Source organism: Giraffa tippelskirchi, chromosome 5, assembly GCF_054371585.1.
Source record: "Giraffa tippelskirchi isolate mGirTip1 chromosome 5, T2T-mGirTip1v1.2.pri, whole genome shotgun sequence".
In the NCBI taxonomy this organism is placed as follows: Eukaryota; Metazoa; Chordata; class Mammalia; order Artiodactyla; family Giraffidae; genus Giraffa; species Giraffa tippelskirchi.
In genome coordinates, this window is record NC_137279.1 from 32,651,099 (window position 1) to 32,670,134 (window position 19,036).

Sequence of the window (19,036 nt, forward strand, 5' to 3'; positions counted from 1 at the left end):
CCTGCTGGCTCCTAAAGTTAACACACAGATGCACACAGACACTGCCCCCGGCTTTCAGGAAAGGTTTATTGTGGTAAGAGCGTGTCCTCTGTTCAGTCCCTGTTCAACAACAGGAGGGACGGCCTGCCAGGTCAGACTCCACTAACTCGACACTTATTGCACGATTTACATTCAGAGCAGCAGCTCCTGCAGGGAACTTTTAAGTGGAGATAAATATTACAGAATTGGACAACATGAACTACCTTTAAACACTGGAGGAAGGGGGTTGTGAGTGACTTCTCCGGTACCGACGTCAGGAGCAAAGCCTGATTGAACAGGAACCGCACGGAGGGCTGCCTGAACCCCCACCAGCCAGGCGTCCGCTGCTCCAGTGACTGTTCGTCAGCCAGGGTGGGCAGAAGGGGCCTGGTCCTGAAATACTCTGCATCCTCAAAAGAGGTGTGTGAAGGAAGGGGGTCCTGGAAGCAGACACCAAAATGGGTACGGGCAGCCCAGAGGAGACGGACTGACCCAGTGTGGGAGCAGCATTGCCACCTGCTGGCAGTGAGCAGGGAGGGGCCCGCTGGAACCCCCTGAGCTTCTTGGCTCCCACTCTGACCTCTTCGGGGCCGCATGGACTGAGTTGTGTGGGGGAGGGCAGAGGCATCGCGGTTTCCCACGAGGACACAGGTGAATCCTGGGACCGGAGTGGCATCCTCTGTCCCAAGCCAGCTGCCAGTGGAATGACTTGAGAAGTTCTGGGAGGGGAAGGAAGAGACTTAATTCCCAAAGCCATTCGTTCTCAGGTAAAAAGCAGATTTATAAACCCACACCATCTTGTCCAGATTCACGCAGTCACATTTCAGTAGGCAGGTGACTCAACAGGCGCTCACTTGATTCAGAGACTCTGCTCTTGGGAACGCCTTCCCTCCTTCCGTTTTCTGTGTTCAGTGTGGATTTTAGGAAAGGTAGCTCACGGTCACAGGCATGAGGGTGAGGTGTTCATAAATGGCTCACGGCAGAGAGAGAGCTACTGGGTGGCTCAGCGGGCACGTGGGCTGAGGGACCCTGAGGACCTGGGGTCTGGGCCTTCCCTGCCGGGACATGATCCTTGGGAACAGACTCGGGCCCAGCTGTGGTTCCAGTCCTGGTGGGGTTGCCTCGGGGCACCTGTGTGTCCCTTCACATAATTGAGCCGGTACCACTTTCTATGCAAATACAAAATAAACATCTGATTCTGGGGTCTTTTTCCTGCTTCCAAAATTTGTTGACTCCTGGGGAAATTCTTTTGCAACCCCTTTTGAATCTGGGTTCTCAAGTAGTTTATCCATCAGTATCAATTCTGTGAGCTGTAAAAGAAAAGACAAAATCAATGCGTCTAAGGGCAACTGTTTCCACGCCCTCTTTCCACGTAGTGGGGATCAACCAGGGCCCGGCCAGAGGCTGCCTGGCCTGCAGCCAGGCGGAGGATGAGCTGCCAAAAATCACATGTTCTTGAACATAGAGGAGCCGCTGGGTCTGCCTCATACTTAGTCGCCCTGGCTGTAGTTTACAAGAGCTCACTAATTCCACCTGGGAAAGGGCTAACCCCTCCCTCAGGGTGTCATTTCCTAGGTCTGTGTAGGCCATAATGCCCAAGCCTATGGCTCCCGGGCCAAGGATGGAAGGAAGGTGGTTGTCGCCCCCCAACTGAGGTCCCTGGACCCGTCTCTGGGCAAGGACAGGTGACAGCCAGGGGCAGCTACTCACACTGCTTTGGTATCCTGAGTGCCTCGCTGTCGAGCGCCATCACCTGATGTAGGACCCCACGGAACTGGTAAAGCACTTTCAGGTTCTTCTCTTCACCCACACACGGGTCATAGAAGCCAGGCAGCCCAGCCTGCAACAGACAGATTCTCACTGGAGATGGGCGTCTGAAGCCCAGTGGCGCTGCCGTCTGTACCTGCCCGGAGGGGCAGTGTGGACATTGCCCATGAAGGACGCAAACCTGGGAGCCTGAATACAGGAAAGAGGATTTTAACAAGTGGCCTACTTAGTCTGAGACTTGCCCTGCTGCCACACTAAAACACACTCCATCTTCAAGGAAGCCCTGCCGAGGACTCGAGGCCAGGAACCCATTCAGGGACCAGGGCTCTCTGCCTGAGCTCCTCTGTGCTTTAATTCACCTCTGGCACACACCCTGGCTCCCCCCTGAGCCTCCGGTGTACTACAGGCAGACCCCTCCTTCTGGAACCAGGCAAGGCACAGAATGTGAGCTCCCAAAGGCAGGAGGTATAGTTTGTTTGCTGCTGTAACTGGCACACAGTAGGGGCTCAAAAAAGTTGGCAATGAATGAATGAACAGATGGATGAATGAATGGATGGACAGATAAGTGGCTAGCTGGCTGGCTGAAGTCAACCACTCCAATGTGGCTGTAACCAGGGTCCTGGGCCATACTCTGCACAGGGAACGTGGCAGCACGACGGCTTCCACTGCAGTGACACGGCCCCTTGGAGGGTCCCTCTTCCCCAGATGCCCCTCCTATCTGCCCCAAGCGCCCACCTTGGAGGCCTCGGTGAGGATGAGCTTGGAGTCCTTCACCAGACACTGTAGGGGCACGGTCACGTCGATCACCTTCACCTTCTCGCTCTTTTTGCTCTTGTCGTTGACAAATTTCCCGTACCAGGCGTTGACAATGATGAGCCCTGAGGATAGGCCTGGTCAGGGCAGGGCAGCCTGGCTGCAGGAGCCATGTGCTCCTGCGGGACCCCAGCACCCACCCTGTCCTCAGAGAGACCAGGCCTGCTCACCCATTCTGGACTCTTCGGCCTCGATTATTCTTCGGACAGATTCCTGCATCAACCGAACCTGCAAAGGACAAAGACGCTACGATCAGGGCCTCCCTAGGCTCTATCAGAGCCAGGGCCACGTGCCTGGTGCCTGTCGGTCCTGCTTGTCCATTTCTCTGGACATCACTGCTATCGTAGTCCTGGAAAAAAAATTCACTCACAGGGAAGAAAGAGGACAACACCCACCACTTTTTAACAAAATCTGGTTATGTCTTTGCAGGGTAACAGGGTCGACTCTTCCGGGCACAGACAGACGCTCCCAGCGCTGCATCCCACAGGCAATAACGTAAAGACTAGATGACCAGGGAGGTTGTAGGGGAAGAAAAGCCAAGACCCAAGGCCCCTGAGACCACTCTGCAGGGTGTGAAGCATGCCCCCCACAGCGCTGGTCTAAGAAACGTGGACGAGAAAGGATGGGAACACGTGTGCGGCCTGTGCTCTGCACAATGGGCAGGTCCATGCTCAGATCCTCACAGGGCAGAGGCCTGGAAGGGAGCCGGTGACACAGCACTTACAGCAGCTTCTGCCTCTTGTTTCTTCTGCAGGATGTCAGTGGCTGTGCTTTCCCTTTGCTTCTCCAGTTCCCTGAAGCGAGGAAAACACAAGCCACGTGTGAGGAACGTGGGGTTACCAGCACGGGAGGCCACAGTGCCTTGGGCTGGACCTGCATCCTGCAAACAGCCTGTAAATCTTACTCTGTTCCCAGTTCTAGAACTTTAAACACTACTTCCAAGACAAGTTCAGGCAAATCTGTTTGTCCCAGGCCTGCGCAGCTGTCCTGTGGTCCCCAGATGGCTCTCCCCGACCTCAGTAGGAGGACTCCTCGCAGCAGTAATCTCAGGAAAGGGGGAGAGGGTGAGAATCTCAGGAGATGCCCCCAACCAGGCATTACCACAGGACACCCTTGGCAGGGACAACATACATGCGATAAAATACGTGTATTTCCCTCCCAGCAAAGCACAGGGACCTGGGCAGCACACACGTGTCCCGGCAGCCTTGGCCTAGCACATCCTCTGCTCCAAGCCTTCAGTCTGCTGTGGAATTAGGACCCCGAACTTAAATGAATCAGAAGCTGGAGGGGCCCCAAGAGCCTTCCTTGGGCTCCTCTCTCCCCAACTCTCTAAATTCAGTGATCTATTAAATGAGATCATTGTAAAGTAATGAAGTTAAACCTCCTCTTGGGTTTAATGCTGTGCTAATGGATCATCTCTAAGAAACTATAAAATAAATTACATCTAGATGACTTCCAAGACTAGTTAACATGGGCCTTGTTTGTAGGAACTCAGAGCCCAATCTCTTTGAATTCAGTGCCTGGCAAAGAAATGGTTGGAATGAGAAAAAGGAAGACTGCTCATTTCTGTGGTCATGTCTTATAGTCCCAACAGTTTGATAAACTAATTCTTTCTGAAAGTAGGAGATGTGGGTAGACAGAAGTTAACCCAAGTGTTGCCAACAGTAGTACTACTACTACTGATAACAACTAGTTAATAATCACTGAGGACTTGATGTGACCAGACACTGCAGTAAGCACTTTATATCTATTAATTCAGGTGGTTTCCCTCACAGCCCTGTGGGGTGGGTGCTACCCTCTCCACGTCATAGATGGGGAAGCTGAGCACAGGGCGGTTTGGCCCCATACCCACCAGTACTGAGAACTCACTTCTCCTTCTGAGCCCTGAGGTAGGGTTTGATGACCAGGCGGTGCAGGGCGAAGTACAGCACGAGCGGCCCCACGGTGGCATAGAACACGGCACTGGGCAGCAGCTGGTCTGTCAGGTGAATGGGGAAGAAGTAGGTCTGACTGGCCCTATTTAACCTGAGAACAGAACAAAGCCAAGTGACCACATGAGTCAGGTTCCCAGGGAAAGGGTGGGGGGGGGGCGAGGGTTTCCCAGCCCCAAGAAAGAACCTCTTGACACACAGGACCTCGGAAGGCGGAACCCAGTCTGCGCGCTTCACGGTCTCCTCCCCTGAGTGGGACCCTAGGTCTGAGAGAAGAAAGGTCTCGATACCTGCTGACCGCAAGCAGCAGACTCAAACCCAAGCAGAGCAAACACGGCCTGAGGAGGCAGGTGTGGCCACTCCTCCAAGTGTCCTGTCAGCTCTCAGTGATGGCTGAGTGGTTCTGACAGGCCCAGTCACCCCACAGATGTCAACTGAGAACTCTGGACCAATGTGACCCACACCCTCAGGGACCAGACAACAACCAAGGGCAGAAGCACCAAATGGCATTGATAAGCTTCTGGACTTTCTTAAAAAACAGCCTTTAGCCTGAAGGCAATTCTCAGTCTACACCACAATGGATGACTAAAACTGCAAAGAAATCTGTAGTCCTATTGAAGAATTAAAGTTCAGAGGCTGGGGCAACCATTGCGTCTGGGAAGAGGGGGCCCCCCCAAAGGGAAGTCAGAGGTGGGGAGCCCCAAGTTCTCAGTGTGCCAGAGATCCCCAGTGGATGCCTGGTGCTGTGTTTTGACTGTTGCCACATGGGAAAGTCCAAGTTTGCAGCCAGACTTCACCTGAGTTCTAAAAGGAAACCTTCTAAAAGGAAACAAAAATTAACACTTAAAAAGAAAACCAGAAAATAGAATTTCTGCAATGTATTGTTCACAGTATCCAGAATACAATACCAACTATGCTACATACCTAGATACAACGAGAAAAAGATAATAAAGAGCGATCTCATATGCTGGAGCCAGCAGATAAGGATTTTAAAGCAACTATTTAAACTCTGCTCAAAGACATAACATATTCATTGATGGTTTAACATCAGATTGGAGGTGAGAGAAGAGTAAGAGAATTTAGTAGAAATGATCCAATGTGAGGAACAAAGAGAAAAAGGATTGAAGACAAATGAGCAGAGCCTCAGAAACCAGAGGTTTAGCACAGAAGTAATTAGGGTCCCAGAGAGGAGAGGATGATTAAAACTGCAAAGAAATATGCACTCCTACTGGACTGAAGAATCAGAGCTCAGAGTCTGGGGCAACATTGCAGCTGGGAAGAAGTATATTAAATATTTAACATTTAATGAATTAATGGCCTAAAAGTTGCAATTTAATAATTCTACATAAATAAATACATAAATTTACAGAAGCAAGAAATTTTAGCAAACCCCAAGCAGCAGACATAGAACAAAATCATGTGTAGCTACACTCAAGTGATGAGAAACAAAAGTAAAAAAAAGTTGAGTAATCAGGGGGAAAATAAACAAAAGAGACATCAGAGTATAATGGTTCAAAATACCAATGACTTGTCAGAAACAAGGGAGCCAGAAGAGAGAACACTGTGAGAGCCACTGAGAGAATACTCCATTAACCCTGAATTCTATACCCAGTGACAAGACCCTTCAGTAACGAAAGCAACTTGAGAAAGGATGAAGAATTCTCAACACTAAAATGAGAACTCCAACAACCCAATAATGAAACAGACAAAAGATATGGATAGAGACTTCACTTAAAAAAAGAATGAAAAGGGGAGAAGGAAATGGCAACCCACTCCAGTATTCTTGCCTGGAAAAGTCCATGGACAGAGGAGCCTGGTAGGCTGCAGTCCATGGGGTTACATGACTGAGCATGCGTGCATGAGGGTGGAGGGAGATAGGTTGGTAGCAATAAACTGGTAGAACTAAAAAATAAATAAATAAATAAATAAAAGGAATAAAAAGGATGTCAAATAAGCATCTGAAAAGCCAGTCAACATCTCAGACAGGATGTAAATGAGAATCAAGAGGACCACAATGGGACATACCTATAACACCTGCTAAAACAGGTGAAATAAAAAAAAAAAAGACCCTCCCAAGGGTTGGGAAGGATGTGGAACAACCAGAACTCTCAGAGCTGCTGGTGGGAAAGGAAGATGAGACCGCTGCTTTGGAAAATGGCTTGGGACTCTCTTATGAAGTTAAATACAGCCTCCCAAACGACTCAGATCACCAGGGTATTTACCCATGAGAAATGAGAACTCGTGTTCACGCAAAACTTGAATATGAATGTCTGTACTGGCTTAATTCGTAACTTCCTGAAGTTGGAAACAACTGAAGTATTTACACAACAGATAAACCATGGCACATCTACGCCATGCAGCACCCAATAGCAACAAGGAGGACTACACTGCTGACACCTGCAACAGTGTGGATTATCTCAAATGCACGATGCTCCTGAAAGAAGCAAAGGCTTCACCTTGGATGATTCCAATTATATGTCATCCTGAAAAAAGGCAAAACATAGGGAGCGAAGGCACACCAGGGCTGCTGACGCCTGGGAGACCGCACAGGGGCCTGAGGGCCTGTGAGGAACGATGGAGATGTCCTCTACACCCTACCTGTGATGGTGCTTACATGTAAAAAACAAGATGAAACACAGCGGGTAAATCCTGAGAGGTCTCGTCACAAGGGAAAACAAAATTTTTTTTTTTCTATTTCTTTAATTTTGTATCTACATGAGATGGTGGATGTTCACTAAATGTGCTGTGATAATCGTTTCATGATGTATGTAAGTCAAATTATTATGCCATACACCTTAAACTTATAAAGCACTGTTTGGTCAATTATATCTCAATAAAACTGGAAGGGAGGAAAAAAGGGATGAACCAGAAAATTGGAGAAGCCCTGTATTTATGAAAGAAATTGAATTCATTATCAAAAACCTTCCTATAATGAAAACTCAGGCTTGGTTGATTTCACTGCTAAACTCTATGAAACTAAGGAAAAAAAAATCAAAACCATTCTTATACAAATTCTTTCAGAAAACAGAGGAAGGCATAATTCCTAACTCATTTTACCAGGCTGGCATAACTTGGTCCAAAACCTGATAAATACATAATAAAAAGACAATTATAACTGGCATCCCTTAAAAACAAAGATTCAAAAATTCTTAGTAAGATACCAGAAAATCAAGCAATATATAGAAAGTATCACGTCATGATCCAGTGGAATTTGCCTCAGGAATGTAAGGTTGGTTTAACATTCAAAAATTAGTGCGACTTGTCAAATAAATAGAATATCAGTTAGCAAAGAGCAGCTGCTATTGCTGAACTGAAGTGCCTTCCAGGAAAACTTTGGTTTATTTACCAATACAACTTGGACAATGCAGCCTATGGACAAAGAGGCAGGCTGGCATCCTTGGGACAGGAATTTAGTTCAGACTGTGTAATGTGACTTCTGCCGGGGAGGAGCATTTACAACAGAGGACGGTGCCTCACTGGAGGTCCCGATGTGGGAGGTGGGGGAGGAGAATTGACTGGAATGTAGAAATATGCCAGCTCCATGTTCTTTATTAAATCTCGGGCATCTTCAAGTCTCAGCTTAGAGAAGTGCCTGACGCCAGCTGTGGCCATGGGGACCTGCCTTGACCTCAGCTCCATAGCCGAGCTGTGGTCTGCTTCCTCTCGCTCATGTGCTCACCAAGTCCCTCTTCAGTGCTAGGCTGTGTCCTTGGTGGCAGGAGCACAGAGAATAGACAAAATGGACTGAGTTATGGCACTCTGAATGAGGGGTGGCGGGGGATGGACGGCTTGTCAGATGGAAAAGGTACAGTGAAGAATAAGAAACGGGCAAAGGGGAAGTAGACGGCTCAGAGCAAGGTAAGGGCCACCAGTTTTAATGGGGTGAAGAGAGATGGTTTTGGCAATCAGGTGACATGTGAGCAGAGACCTGAGGGAACTGAAGGAATCAGCCGTGTGGCTCCCTGGGGGCTGGGGAGCAGCAGGCGTCACGCCTAGAAGCAGGAGTGGGCTTGGAGGCCAGAGTGGAGTGAATGGGGTCAGGTGGGGGGCAGAGAGGAGAGCCAGGGGCTAGATCCTGTGGGCTCTGAGGGGGCCGATTTGCCCTGAATTAAGGGAGTCCCTGAGGGCCTTAAGCAGAAGTCTGTGAGACAGTGGCTTAGATTTTAAAAGACTATGGAGAGCAGCGTCCTGAGGGAGGAGACTAGTCAGGAGGACACAAGCAGTAATTCAGACTGGAAATGGTGGCCGCAGACATTGTGAGCAACAGTCAGACTGAGGATGTGCTTTCTGAGGAGAGAAGATGCTAAGCTGGGAGACTGGGAAAGGGTGACTGGGAGACTCGCTCCTGGGTTTCTGGCCAGAACCAGCAGAAAAACGGAGCTTGAGGTGCCGAGAGGGGGTGGACTCCAGGCCCAGCAGGTTGTGAAGGGCGCACATGACTGAGGGTGGGGGAGCATGGGAGTGGAGGTGCGACATTTGTGACGCTGTGAGGTCCCCGAGGAGAGGTGTGGGGAAGGATGAGGGATGCATGGGCTGGAGCTGGAACCCTGAGCGCTGTGTGAGCATCACGGAGCCCAACAGTGGTGAAGCCAGGAGGTCAGAGCAGACCACTGTGGGGTGAGTCTCGGCAGCCAAGGGTCTGACAGCGAGGCCTCCGTTTAGAGGCAACCAGCCAGGCCACCGAGGTGGGAGGATCTGTTGCAGAGAGCCCAACGCTGCCTGCCCTGTGGACCACGAGGTACGCGCAACACCGTGAGCTGTGTGGCGTGTAAGTGAGCGGATGTGCAAGGCCGCCCCGGAGCCTTTCAGGGAAGGGGAAGCAAGTAGGGACAGGCGGGCACAGGAAGTTCTCTGAAGCAGAGACTTGGCCTTACTGACCGAATGTCGGGCTTTTGGACTCAACTTTTGCTGACACACCCCAGATAGAAGCGAGAGCGTCTCTAACAGAATTCTAAGCAAAGGCTCTTTCTTTCTTAATGCAGATGAAGCTCAGGGGAGTTACCAGGTGCGAGACAACCCTTGGCCAGAAGGACCCGAGTCCAACCTACTTGATTTTGAGGGAGACACCCTGCGGGACTCCAATGCTGACAGCCGCCCCGAGGACGCTGTGCCTGGAGATCTTCCTCTCTGCTCCGTACTCCACCACCGTCCCGAAGAAGCCGGCCCTGCAGGGAGCGGACCAGTGAGCCAGCCAGGCCCCCTGCTCCTGTTCCCCCACCAACCTTATCACCACTGGCAGCCATCACCCAGGACGGAGGTCAGGGCTCCCATCCCCAACTCCCTCGCCCTCCCACCACCCGCGGGGAGGACATTCAGGACGGACACCCTCAGTCAATGACCGGAGAGGAGTCCGACATCAGACGCCGAGCTCCTCAGGGTGGGATGGCAGGGTAGCAAGTCTGCGCGGCCTCACAAGGGAGACGCGGATTAACCCGAGCAGGCGCCCGACGGCACAGACAGGGTAGACTCCCGCGTTGGCCCGGCCAGGACTCACTTCAGGGACCCTTTCACTCGGGTCTGGTCGTCATCCTGGAATTTGTGCTGATAGCTGATGAGTGCGAAGGAGTGAGGGATTCCAAGCTGGGGAGGTGGAAGGAGAAAAGGCAGCTGAGACCGAGCTGAGGGGGTCGCCCCACCTGGCGGCTGAGCACCGTCCGGGGCGGGGGCTTGTCCCACAGGGTGTGTGAAAATCCACCTGGAGCTGATATTTACAAACTGGGAGACTTCACTTAAAAACCCAGTCTTCTGACTTCTTAGGAAAAATAAAAACTGCACCCGAGCATGCATTCTCACAGGGCAGCAGCTGCCTCGAGCTCCTGCCCAGACACCATGATGGCACCCAAGGGCCTGGCTCTGCTTCAGGGTCACTGACCCACCAGGGCTCCCTGACCCCGATCCTGTGGCCTTTGGTGGAAAAGACCTCTCACTTTATAACGGGTGGAACACAGCTCCCCTAGAGCCTGAGCACAACCCTGTTTCAGCTCCTGAGGGCGGATGGATAGAACCTGCCTTCGACTCCGCAGGCAATGGACTTGGGGGTGGGGGGCAAGGGACTGGAGGAGGGCCCCCTGAGCTGTCCTCACTTGCAGGGCCACGGTGAAGTGGCTGGTCTTGGTGTCCCGGACGATGCTGGTGTTCATGGCTGACTGGACGCCCCAGCGCCACTGCAGGTAGCCCACCGTATTCTTGTCCAGGTTCCGGGCCAGGACGGTGGTGAGGCCTGGCCGGATGCCACGGGACGAAAACTGCAGGGCACAGTGTGTCGTCACAAAGCTGGGGGGATACACAGAGAAAGGGCCCTGGATGACACCAGGCTTGCTGCCAGGCTTGGCCACGTCCTCTCCGCCAGTCCCCACCCTGCCCACCATCACTCCCACGGCTTCCCAGATGGCTCCCCCCAAGGGGGCAGGAGGGTGATCTGGGGACTCTGTCCACTTATCCCCCTACTCCATCCCATTCCAACTGCAGCCACAACTGCAGAGGCACCCATGTGTTTGTGTTCCTAAACCAGCAGGTCAAACCCTGCTGCAAGTTAGAACCACTTGCAGGCTCCCACTCCAGGTGTGCTGACTTATAGGCGGCATGGAAAAGCTAGCCAAGCGGCGCTAACGTGAGGCTATGTCTAAGTGCCCCTCACCCAGAGCCTGCCCCAGACCAATGGAGTCATTTTCCTGGGGGGAGGTGGGCAGGCATCAGTGTAGTTTTCAAAGCTGCCGTGTGAGGCTGACGTGCACCCACAGCCACACAGTACTGACTGAAGCTGCTTGAAAAGCTAGGAAAACTGTCCCTCTGCAAGGCCTGTGAAATTCCATTTCCAAGGGAGTCAGCCCCACCTTCTGGTTAAATAGGGGTATTTCATTTCAGTAACAAAGGGATTCACAGAACTTTACTAGACCTGCTAGAAGATGAGCAAACAGCTGCCCTCCAGTGAGCAGCCCTCACTAGACGGATGCCTGTTTAGTTTTTCTCCTTCCTAAGCTCTTCCCCGCTGGCTCAGACAGTTGAGTCTGCCCGCAGGAGACCTGGGTTCGATCCCTGGGTCAGAAAGATCCCCTGGAGAAGGAAATGGACGGAAGAGCCTGGCAGGTTATAGTCTGCTGCTGCTGCTGCTGCTGCTAAGTCGCTTCAGTTGTGTCCGACTCTGTGCGACCCCATAGACGGCAGCCCACCAGGCTCCCCCGTCACTGGGATTCTCCAGGCAAGAACACTGGAGTGGGTTGCCATTTCCTTCTCCAATCCATGACGTTATAGTCTATGGGGTTGCAAAGAGTTGGACACAACTGAGTGACTAAGACTTTCACTTTCCTAAGTTCTGGGTGTGTGTGTCTCACTTTTGCCACTAAAATAATAATACATGTGGTAACTGATTACATTTGCTCCTGTGTACACAAAACTTCCCAAGACCAGACGAATGAGGAACCAACCCCTTGCTCGCCACAGGGCCCCCAACCCAAGCCTGCTCTCATTTATCTGACACTCCAGCCACACCAAACAAAAGACCCATTATTCCGCTCTGGCCACAGTGGGATCCAGAGTTGGGGGGGCAAGCAGATAGAGGACAGATAAAACTCACCCTGAAATGACAAGCAGCAACATTTAAAAAAATCAAAACATAAAGAATGAGATCTCTGCTTAATCAAAGTAATATGATTTCGTGTTCTTATGGAGCATGTCCTAAAGAGAGATGAACTCTGGGGAGAGAGCAGTAAGGCAGGCACTGCCCGGGGAGACTGAGAACATCCCACAGGCTGCCTGCCGGGGCTCTGGGCCAATTCCACACCCACCAACAGTCACCAGTTTGGACTCGGAAGTAATTTGACCCTGGGACTCGGGCACCCATAAGAGCAGATAGAGTATTAATTAGCTAGTATTCTTTCTATAAATCTTCATGATCTCAAGTCTGATAAACCAGGCACCATGATGAAATTCAATTCTAGACCCACAAAAGCTGGGTCTAGACCCAGACTCAGGCAACCACTCAACCAACAGACACTGAGGCTCAACCAGAATGATAGAGCCCACAGATCTTCCTCAGGGTGTGTCTCCTATGAGTCTGATTTTCCGAATGACCCAGGGTGCTTAAGAAAACCACCGATTCCAGGCTCCCCTCTCAAAGGACCCAAGCGAGGTCTGGTGGGTGCAGGAATCATGCTTTCAGTCAGCAGCATGGGAGGTGACAACCCTAAGCAGACAAGGTTAGGACAATGCTGATATGGATACATACTACCCACTGGAAGTTCTAGTTAAAAGCCTAAATCCCTGTGTTCATCCTAGACCCAGTGGGTCCGAGTCCCAGAGCAGAGGCCAGAGAAACCATGGTGGGGGTGGGGGGTCCCTGAGCCGGGGCATCCAGTTCACCCCATGCCCTCTGCCTGGAAGCCTCGCTCATCTCTGCCTGGGACTCTGCTCACCTCCACAAGCTTCCATCTCCATCTGTCAAGAAGCCACGCCCTTTCTCATAACACCACTCATCTGTGCGTCACATGGCTCTGCACACTTGCCTTTACCAGGAACTGAGGGCAGGCACGCAGATGCACATCTGACTAGAGATGAAATACTATTCTTTCTTTTTTTAAAAAAGATGCTACGATCCCTGGGTCAGGAAGATCCCCTGGAGGAGGGCATGGGAACCCACTCCAGTATTCTTGCTTGGGGAATCCCATGGACAGAGGGGCTTGGTGGGCTACAGTCCATAGGGTTGCAAAGAGTCGGACATGACTGAAGCAACTTAGCACACTCTCTAGTTGTGGTATGCAGGCTTCTCACTGCGGTGGCTTCTCTTGTCATGGAGCACAGACTCTACAGCATGGGCTTCAGTAGTTGTGGCTTGTGAGCTCAGCTGCTCCGTGGCATGTAGGATCTTCCTGGACCAGGGATTGAACCCATGTCCCCTGCACTGGTGGTCAGATTCTCAAATTCTGGGCCACCAGGGAAGCCCTGCTTTTCTTTTCAGACATGTGCTCCTTTCCAGGGCTCCTTCAGCTGCGTTTCAGTCCCCAGATGAACAAGCTGTTTATCCTCCACCCAGTTCTTCTACCTGAGCTCACACAGGTACCCCTATGGGGAATAAGGACACCTGTGTGTCCTACAAGGGACAGTGCTAGGGGTGTAACATCACTGCAAAACCAAAGATGAAGCTGGGGTGGGGGCAGTTTAATGTTCTGGCATAACACAAAGCTACCAGAGAGACAAGTAGACAGACCACCTCACTCACTGCCTCACTGCTTGGTAAAGCCCCTTTCCAAACCCGAAACTGTTCCCTGTGACAAAGAAATGACCCACTAGTGTATAAAGACAGACCAGGACCCACTGCCCTGTGAACGTGCATTCCCTCCAGTGCCTCACATCATGGTCCTCAGAGCCCATGTGACCAGGCAGGGGCCTTATCCTCACAGAAGAGGAATCCGAGGACCATGGAGGGCCTGGGCTTGGGCTGGGACAAGAGCAGACCCCTCCCACCGCACTGCACAATCCAGTGCTCTCTGCACCAAGCACACCGCCTGGACCCCGTGCCAGTGTGGCAGGGTCTGCCTGCAGTGACCATGCAGTTCAGACAAGGTAACTCCAGATGACCTGACAAGAAGAATACATAGGCTCTGGTCTAAATCCACAAAGACCACCAAGGGCATTTATCTCAATATACTTACCATCTTGGTGTGAGATTACGGAACAGCTTCAGGCCAAATAAAGGCCCCTGAAGATCCCCAGCTCCAAATTCTAACTGTTCAAAAAAAAAAAAGTAAAAACAACAGTGTTTTACCTCATAGCAGTAACCAAGGTCTCAGTAAGCACTTCTGGTTCTAATGTCTTCATTTAATTCAAAGCCACCAGCCCTTGCCAGGCCTCTGAAAGTATGGGTGGGAAGAGTCTTAGTATCTCATCCTAACCTTTGCCAAAGGGAGATGACTGTGTACACAGACCCAAAGGAGGCAGGTTTCAATGAGGTGAGTCTCTTCAAGGGGCCCCTCCCCAGACAGCGCTGCGGGCCCCCGGTCCCCGTCACTCTAGCTGGGGCCGTCTGCACACTGCCTTCTGCTGGCGGGTGCAGCCCTGCCCGCGCAGTGCTGGCTCCCGTGCGGGTCCATCTGCTCTGCCTCACCGTCTGCAGGTCTCACACGTGACTGGAGATGGCTCTCCGGGGTCTGACGTGAAACCCACCAGCGGCTCTGCTCTCACAGCTGTGAAGTCCAGCCGATCCTGGCTGCCTCCTTACTAGTCTGGGTGACTTTCAAGGCAACTCCTCAATGTTAATTTGATGCGGCTCAATTTGCTTGGCAGAACTGGCTGTTTAATGACTGCCGAGCAGCGAACCAGCGCACTGAGACGGAGGTGACCCACCTTCCGAATCGTGCAGGAGAAAGGAAGAGCCTGCAGGCTTGTTTAAGGAACAGAGAGGCTGAGTTTCTAGATTTCTGGAAGCTGGAATCTCTAGGGGAATCTTGTTGCTCTGACCCGACTGTGAGCTGCCTGGCAGGCTCAGCGTGCCCCTCAGATGTGAGACACAGGTTTCTAGTGGGGACTGTCAGTTGATACTAGTTCGACAGCTGCACCCTGTTACACCTGATGTGGCCATTATGGTCATTCTGAGGGTGGGCTCTGTGGCTGACAACCTGACTCCCCACTGGCGTGCTTACCTCTCCCCAGCCCTTTGCAGAAGTGACTCGTCTGAGCGCGAAGTTAATGGAACCCCCTCCATTCCCATTCTGGGTTGAGAGGCTTCCGGAGAGGATGGCTGTGTCTGAAGCTGTCAGGGGTGCCTAGAAAATGATATCAGCCAGTAATACAGTAATCAAAGTAACTGGAAGTGCCGAGGACAGCAGTCTGCCCAACGCGCCCTGAGTGTGAGGCCAGAAGCACAGGTGTGCCTGCGGCTCGAGTGGGCGGGATGTGGGCCTGCCGTACCTCGCTCCCATTGTGCCATTGAATGGCACCTGGCCACCATGGTCAGGTTTTGCAAAAGCTTGATTGCACAAATTCCAAAAAACCAGGAGCAGTGTAGGGCTAGATGCTGGTTTCCAGTGTCCCCTTAGCATCAGGGTTCACGGTGACATCAGCCATGGAGACGTCCAGGACTCCCCAGTCCTGCCTGCGGCCGCACTGACTGACTGGAAGCCCCAGGAGGGGGAGAGTTTCCTTGAGTTGGGACTTCACGTTCCAGGCTGATGCACTTGAGCAGAAGTGGATGAGCTCAAGGGGCAGAGACCTGCCGTAACCATCAGCAGATGGCCCAACACTGCCATGTCCCAATGTTGGCCAGAGAGATGACACTTCAGTGACCCCAGGGCTCAGCACACAGGAGCATGTGCCTTCAAACTTAAGACCCATTCCTGGAATTTCCCAGAGATCTGGTTTTGCTCCTAAAATCATCATGACCTTGGCTCCCACTTCTCCTGGACCATGAGCGTGGTGGTGGCTCTCTACCACCTGCTGGAGAGCCCCTACCCCCCACCCTGTACTCATGCTGCTAACATGTGGGTCAGGAAAGCAGGATAAACAAGGTTGTAACTGGAGCTATTCTTTTTTCAAGTGGCTAACTGCATCCTTTTATGAATAAAGATGAGAAAACCCTGAGCAGACTTTCATTCCAGCTGTGTGCTGTGCTGGAGCTCGTTAACCCAAGCCCTCCCACCCTCCCAAGCCCCCTGCACTGGGGGACATGTCTGTGGGCTTTACCTCAATGGACTGTGATATGTGCATCTTGTTAATTTCAATCTGTGGCAAGCCACTTCCAGACACATCCTCGTATTCCTCCTCGTAGCGATCGAAAAGGTCAGTGGCATCAATGCCAACGCTGATGGTCCCCTGTGGCAGAAAAACAAGCCGTCAGCACCAGGCCTGGGATTTGTGGGAAGAAAGACAATACTACACACTCCAGCAGCTGCGGGATTCACTGGGCACTCACGACTCCACTCACCCACAGAGCACGAATGTCACAGCTCACACCAAACAGCGGCCGAGCAACAACGTCTTCTAGAGTCAGAAAACCAGGCGTGAAGTGGGCAAGTGACTTACCGAGGACAAGTGGTGGGAAATGAAATGAAACTGCCCTGCTCATGGCTCTCTATTGCTTATCTATGGATTTAACCCACAAATGCAGAAAACAACCAGAAACTAGCTATATGGGAGAAACACTCTAAATATTCAATTCTAAACACTCATATGTCACAAAGTACCTTAAATTTCTTTAAAACATAAAAAAATACCTTCAAAGACAGAGAAGTGCAAACCAAATTATATACAAAGGCACATTTAAAAATTATTCTGCCTCAAGTTCTGAGAAACAGAACTCCCTATTCTTTCAGGAAACAAGCTAAAATTTTGCTGACTGATAAAAATGCTCTTTACGCAGGAAATCAATATTTATTATTTTCTTTTACTGTCATAAGATTTTTCAAATGAGCGGATACTTTTTTAAAAAAATGTACTTTATTTGGCTCTGTCAGGTCTTAGCTACGGCACAAAGCATCTATGTTGCAGCATTGTGCAGGCTCTCTAGCTGTGGTGTGTGGGCTTACTTGCCCTACAGCATGTGGGGTCTTAGTTCCCTGACCAGAGCTCAAACCCGTGTTCCTGGCACTGCAGGGTGGATTCTTAACTACTGGGTCACCAGAGAAGTCCCTCAAATGGGCAGCTACCTTAGTCCAACGTATAAAGACATGACTCCGCACACATTTTCATTAAATTCTCTGCAGTGCATGAAAAAAACTTTAATGAGGTTTAATTTACATATAATATAAACTGCTCCTGTTTGAAGTGTGCAATTTCATGAGTTCTGACAGGTGCGTACACTTGTGAAACCACCTCCAAAATCATTATACAGAACACTTCTATCACCCAAAAAGAAGCTTAGGAAAATGTGTTTTTCTCCCGGGGAAGGGGACTTGTGAACGAAAGTGTGTGAGGGAAACGCGAGAGGAGAGAGTGAGTATCCATCTGCCTGTGAGGAGTGTGGTGGGAGGGAGGTTGCAGAGGAGGGGCTGGAGGCTGCCAGGCGTGGGTGGTCACGGGAAATGTCACAGGTGGGATTTATCTGGGATAACACAGTTTAACCCTGATGTTTTGGTTGGCTCAGCAGTCACCCTAGATGATCATTTTTTAAAAAAGTGATATCATCATCAACAGTATTTTCATCACTATCACTATACAGTCCATGGAATTCTCCAGGCCAGAATACTGGTGTGGGTAGCCTTCCCTTCTCCAGGGGATCTTCCCAACCCAGGGATCGAACCCAGGTCTCCAGCATTGCAGGTGGATTCTTTACCAGCTGAGCCATAAGGGAAGCCCATTTTCATCACCAACAGGAATCAAACCTGTGTCCCCTACAATGGCTGGCAGATTCTTATCCACTGTGTCACCAGGGAAGTCCCTATAAACTGTTTCTCAACACTGACCATCCACAGTGCTAATTCCAACCATATGAAAATTAAAAGCCTCAGATCTGCCTTAGAAGCACCAGCATCTTCAATAGTGAGTTGTTCTTTAAAGAGTACAGCCAAAAGTGAGGCTGCCAGCAGCAGGGGTATTTACATATAGCTATGGAAAAATGACTTTTCATTTAGATCAAAAGGTAGTTCCTCTATGTTAATTTCACTCTTTTTTCCATGCTAAGGTTTGTAAGGCAGATGTGAAAGATACAGCAATAGCTGTTTGTAAGCTGGTATCAGCAGAAGCTCACAACTGCTAATGCACCAGTTTTACATCAGTGTCAACCAGAAGTTTCAAATGAAAAGTGACTTTGATTCACTGAAGATGAAACACCTGACATTACTGTAAATGTTACTGTAAACTCAGTCAAAAAGTTCCACACTAAATGTAAAATGGTGTGTTTTTGTGGTGATACTCAAATACCAATTTTGGTGACGGTACAGCCTCCTGGTAAAATTGTTTTAATTAAATCAAGAAACCCACGGAGCAGAAATAGTCTTAGAATTAGTGTACACAATGCATAATTCTGTTAAAATGAGCTGTGATATTCTGCCTACGGAAAATAAAGCTAAAGTTGTCAAAATACACACACATTTTTGTATATCCAGAGTAACAGGATCATTTCTTGTGAAGTCTATTCTGAATACAAGAACTGCAGCATGTGTTAAATCTGTGTATTAGGAAAGTGTGAACCTTTGTAGAACTGCTTTTAAAAACCCTTAAATCATGCAACTTTTAAATATTTAAGAAATTGCAATCACTGAAAACTGTGTAACTAAAAATACTGTGAAGTTGATCTCTTGAGGAAGGAAAAACTAAACAAATAAAATAAGAGCTCTGTTTATTGCATTTTGAAATTCCATAATGGCATTTTGGAATATCTCAATTTTGGGTAGGAATCTTCTGGTGGAGCTGTCATTTTTACTTAAATTTATATTCTTTCCTGGAATGGGATGAAATTAATAAGGTTTGCCTACAGTTGTGTGGCATCTCAACTTGAAGCATTCAAAGATCATAATTTATTTCAAAAATTTGTCAAAGAAAAAATACTCTGAATGGAGGCAAAAAGACAATATCTGTGA

At 50.0% G+C, this 19,036-nt stretch overlaps 1 protein-coding gene across 5 annotated transcripts in view; it reads right to left on the bottom strand.

The window, feature by feature from the left end:
• Positions 1–49: 49 nt before the first annotated feature.
• Positions 50–19,036, bottom strand: part of DNAJC11 (DnaJ heat shock protein family (Hsp40) member C11) — a 64,811-nt gene continuing 45,824 nt past the window's right edge. For 2 of the 5 annotated variants that reach the window (XR_014053657.1, XR_014053658.1), the window contains exons 5-16: positions 16,203–16,331; positions 15,164–15,286; positions 14,177–14,250; positions 10,613–10,802; positions 10,024–10,109; positions 9,578–9,694; positions 4,468–4,623; positions 3,323–3,392; positions 2,769–2,826; positions 2,521–2,663; positions 1,729–1,974; positions 50–1,328 (exon numbers count right to left, since the gene is read on the bottom strand). Coding sequence is in view for 3 of the 5 variants with exons in the window: in XM_081490407.1 (XP_081346533.1) it covers positions 1,303–1,328; positions 1,729–1,858; positions 2,521–2,663; positions 2,769–2,826; positions 3,323–3,392; positions 4,468–4,623; positions 9,578–9,694; positions 10,024–10,109; positions 10,613–10,802; positions 14,177–14,250; positions 15,164–15,286; positions 16,203–16,331 (1,302 nt within the window). In the remaining 2 variants the exon portion in view is untranslated. The remainder of the gene's footprint in view (positions 1,329–1,728; positions 1,975–2,520; positions 2,664–2,768; positions 2,827–3,322; positions 3,393–4,467; positions 4,624–9,577; positions 9,695–10,023; positions 10,110–10,612; positions 10,803–14,176; positions 14,251–15,163; positions 15,287–16,202; positions 16,332–19,036) is intronic. The other 3 variants (XM_081490407.1, XM_081490411.1, XM_081490410.1) reach the window with 2 other exon arrangements.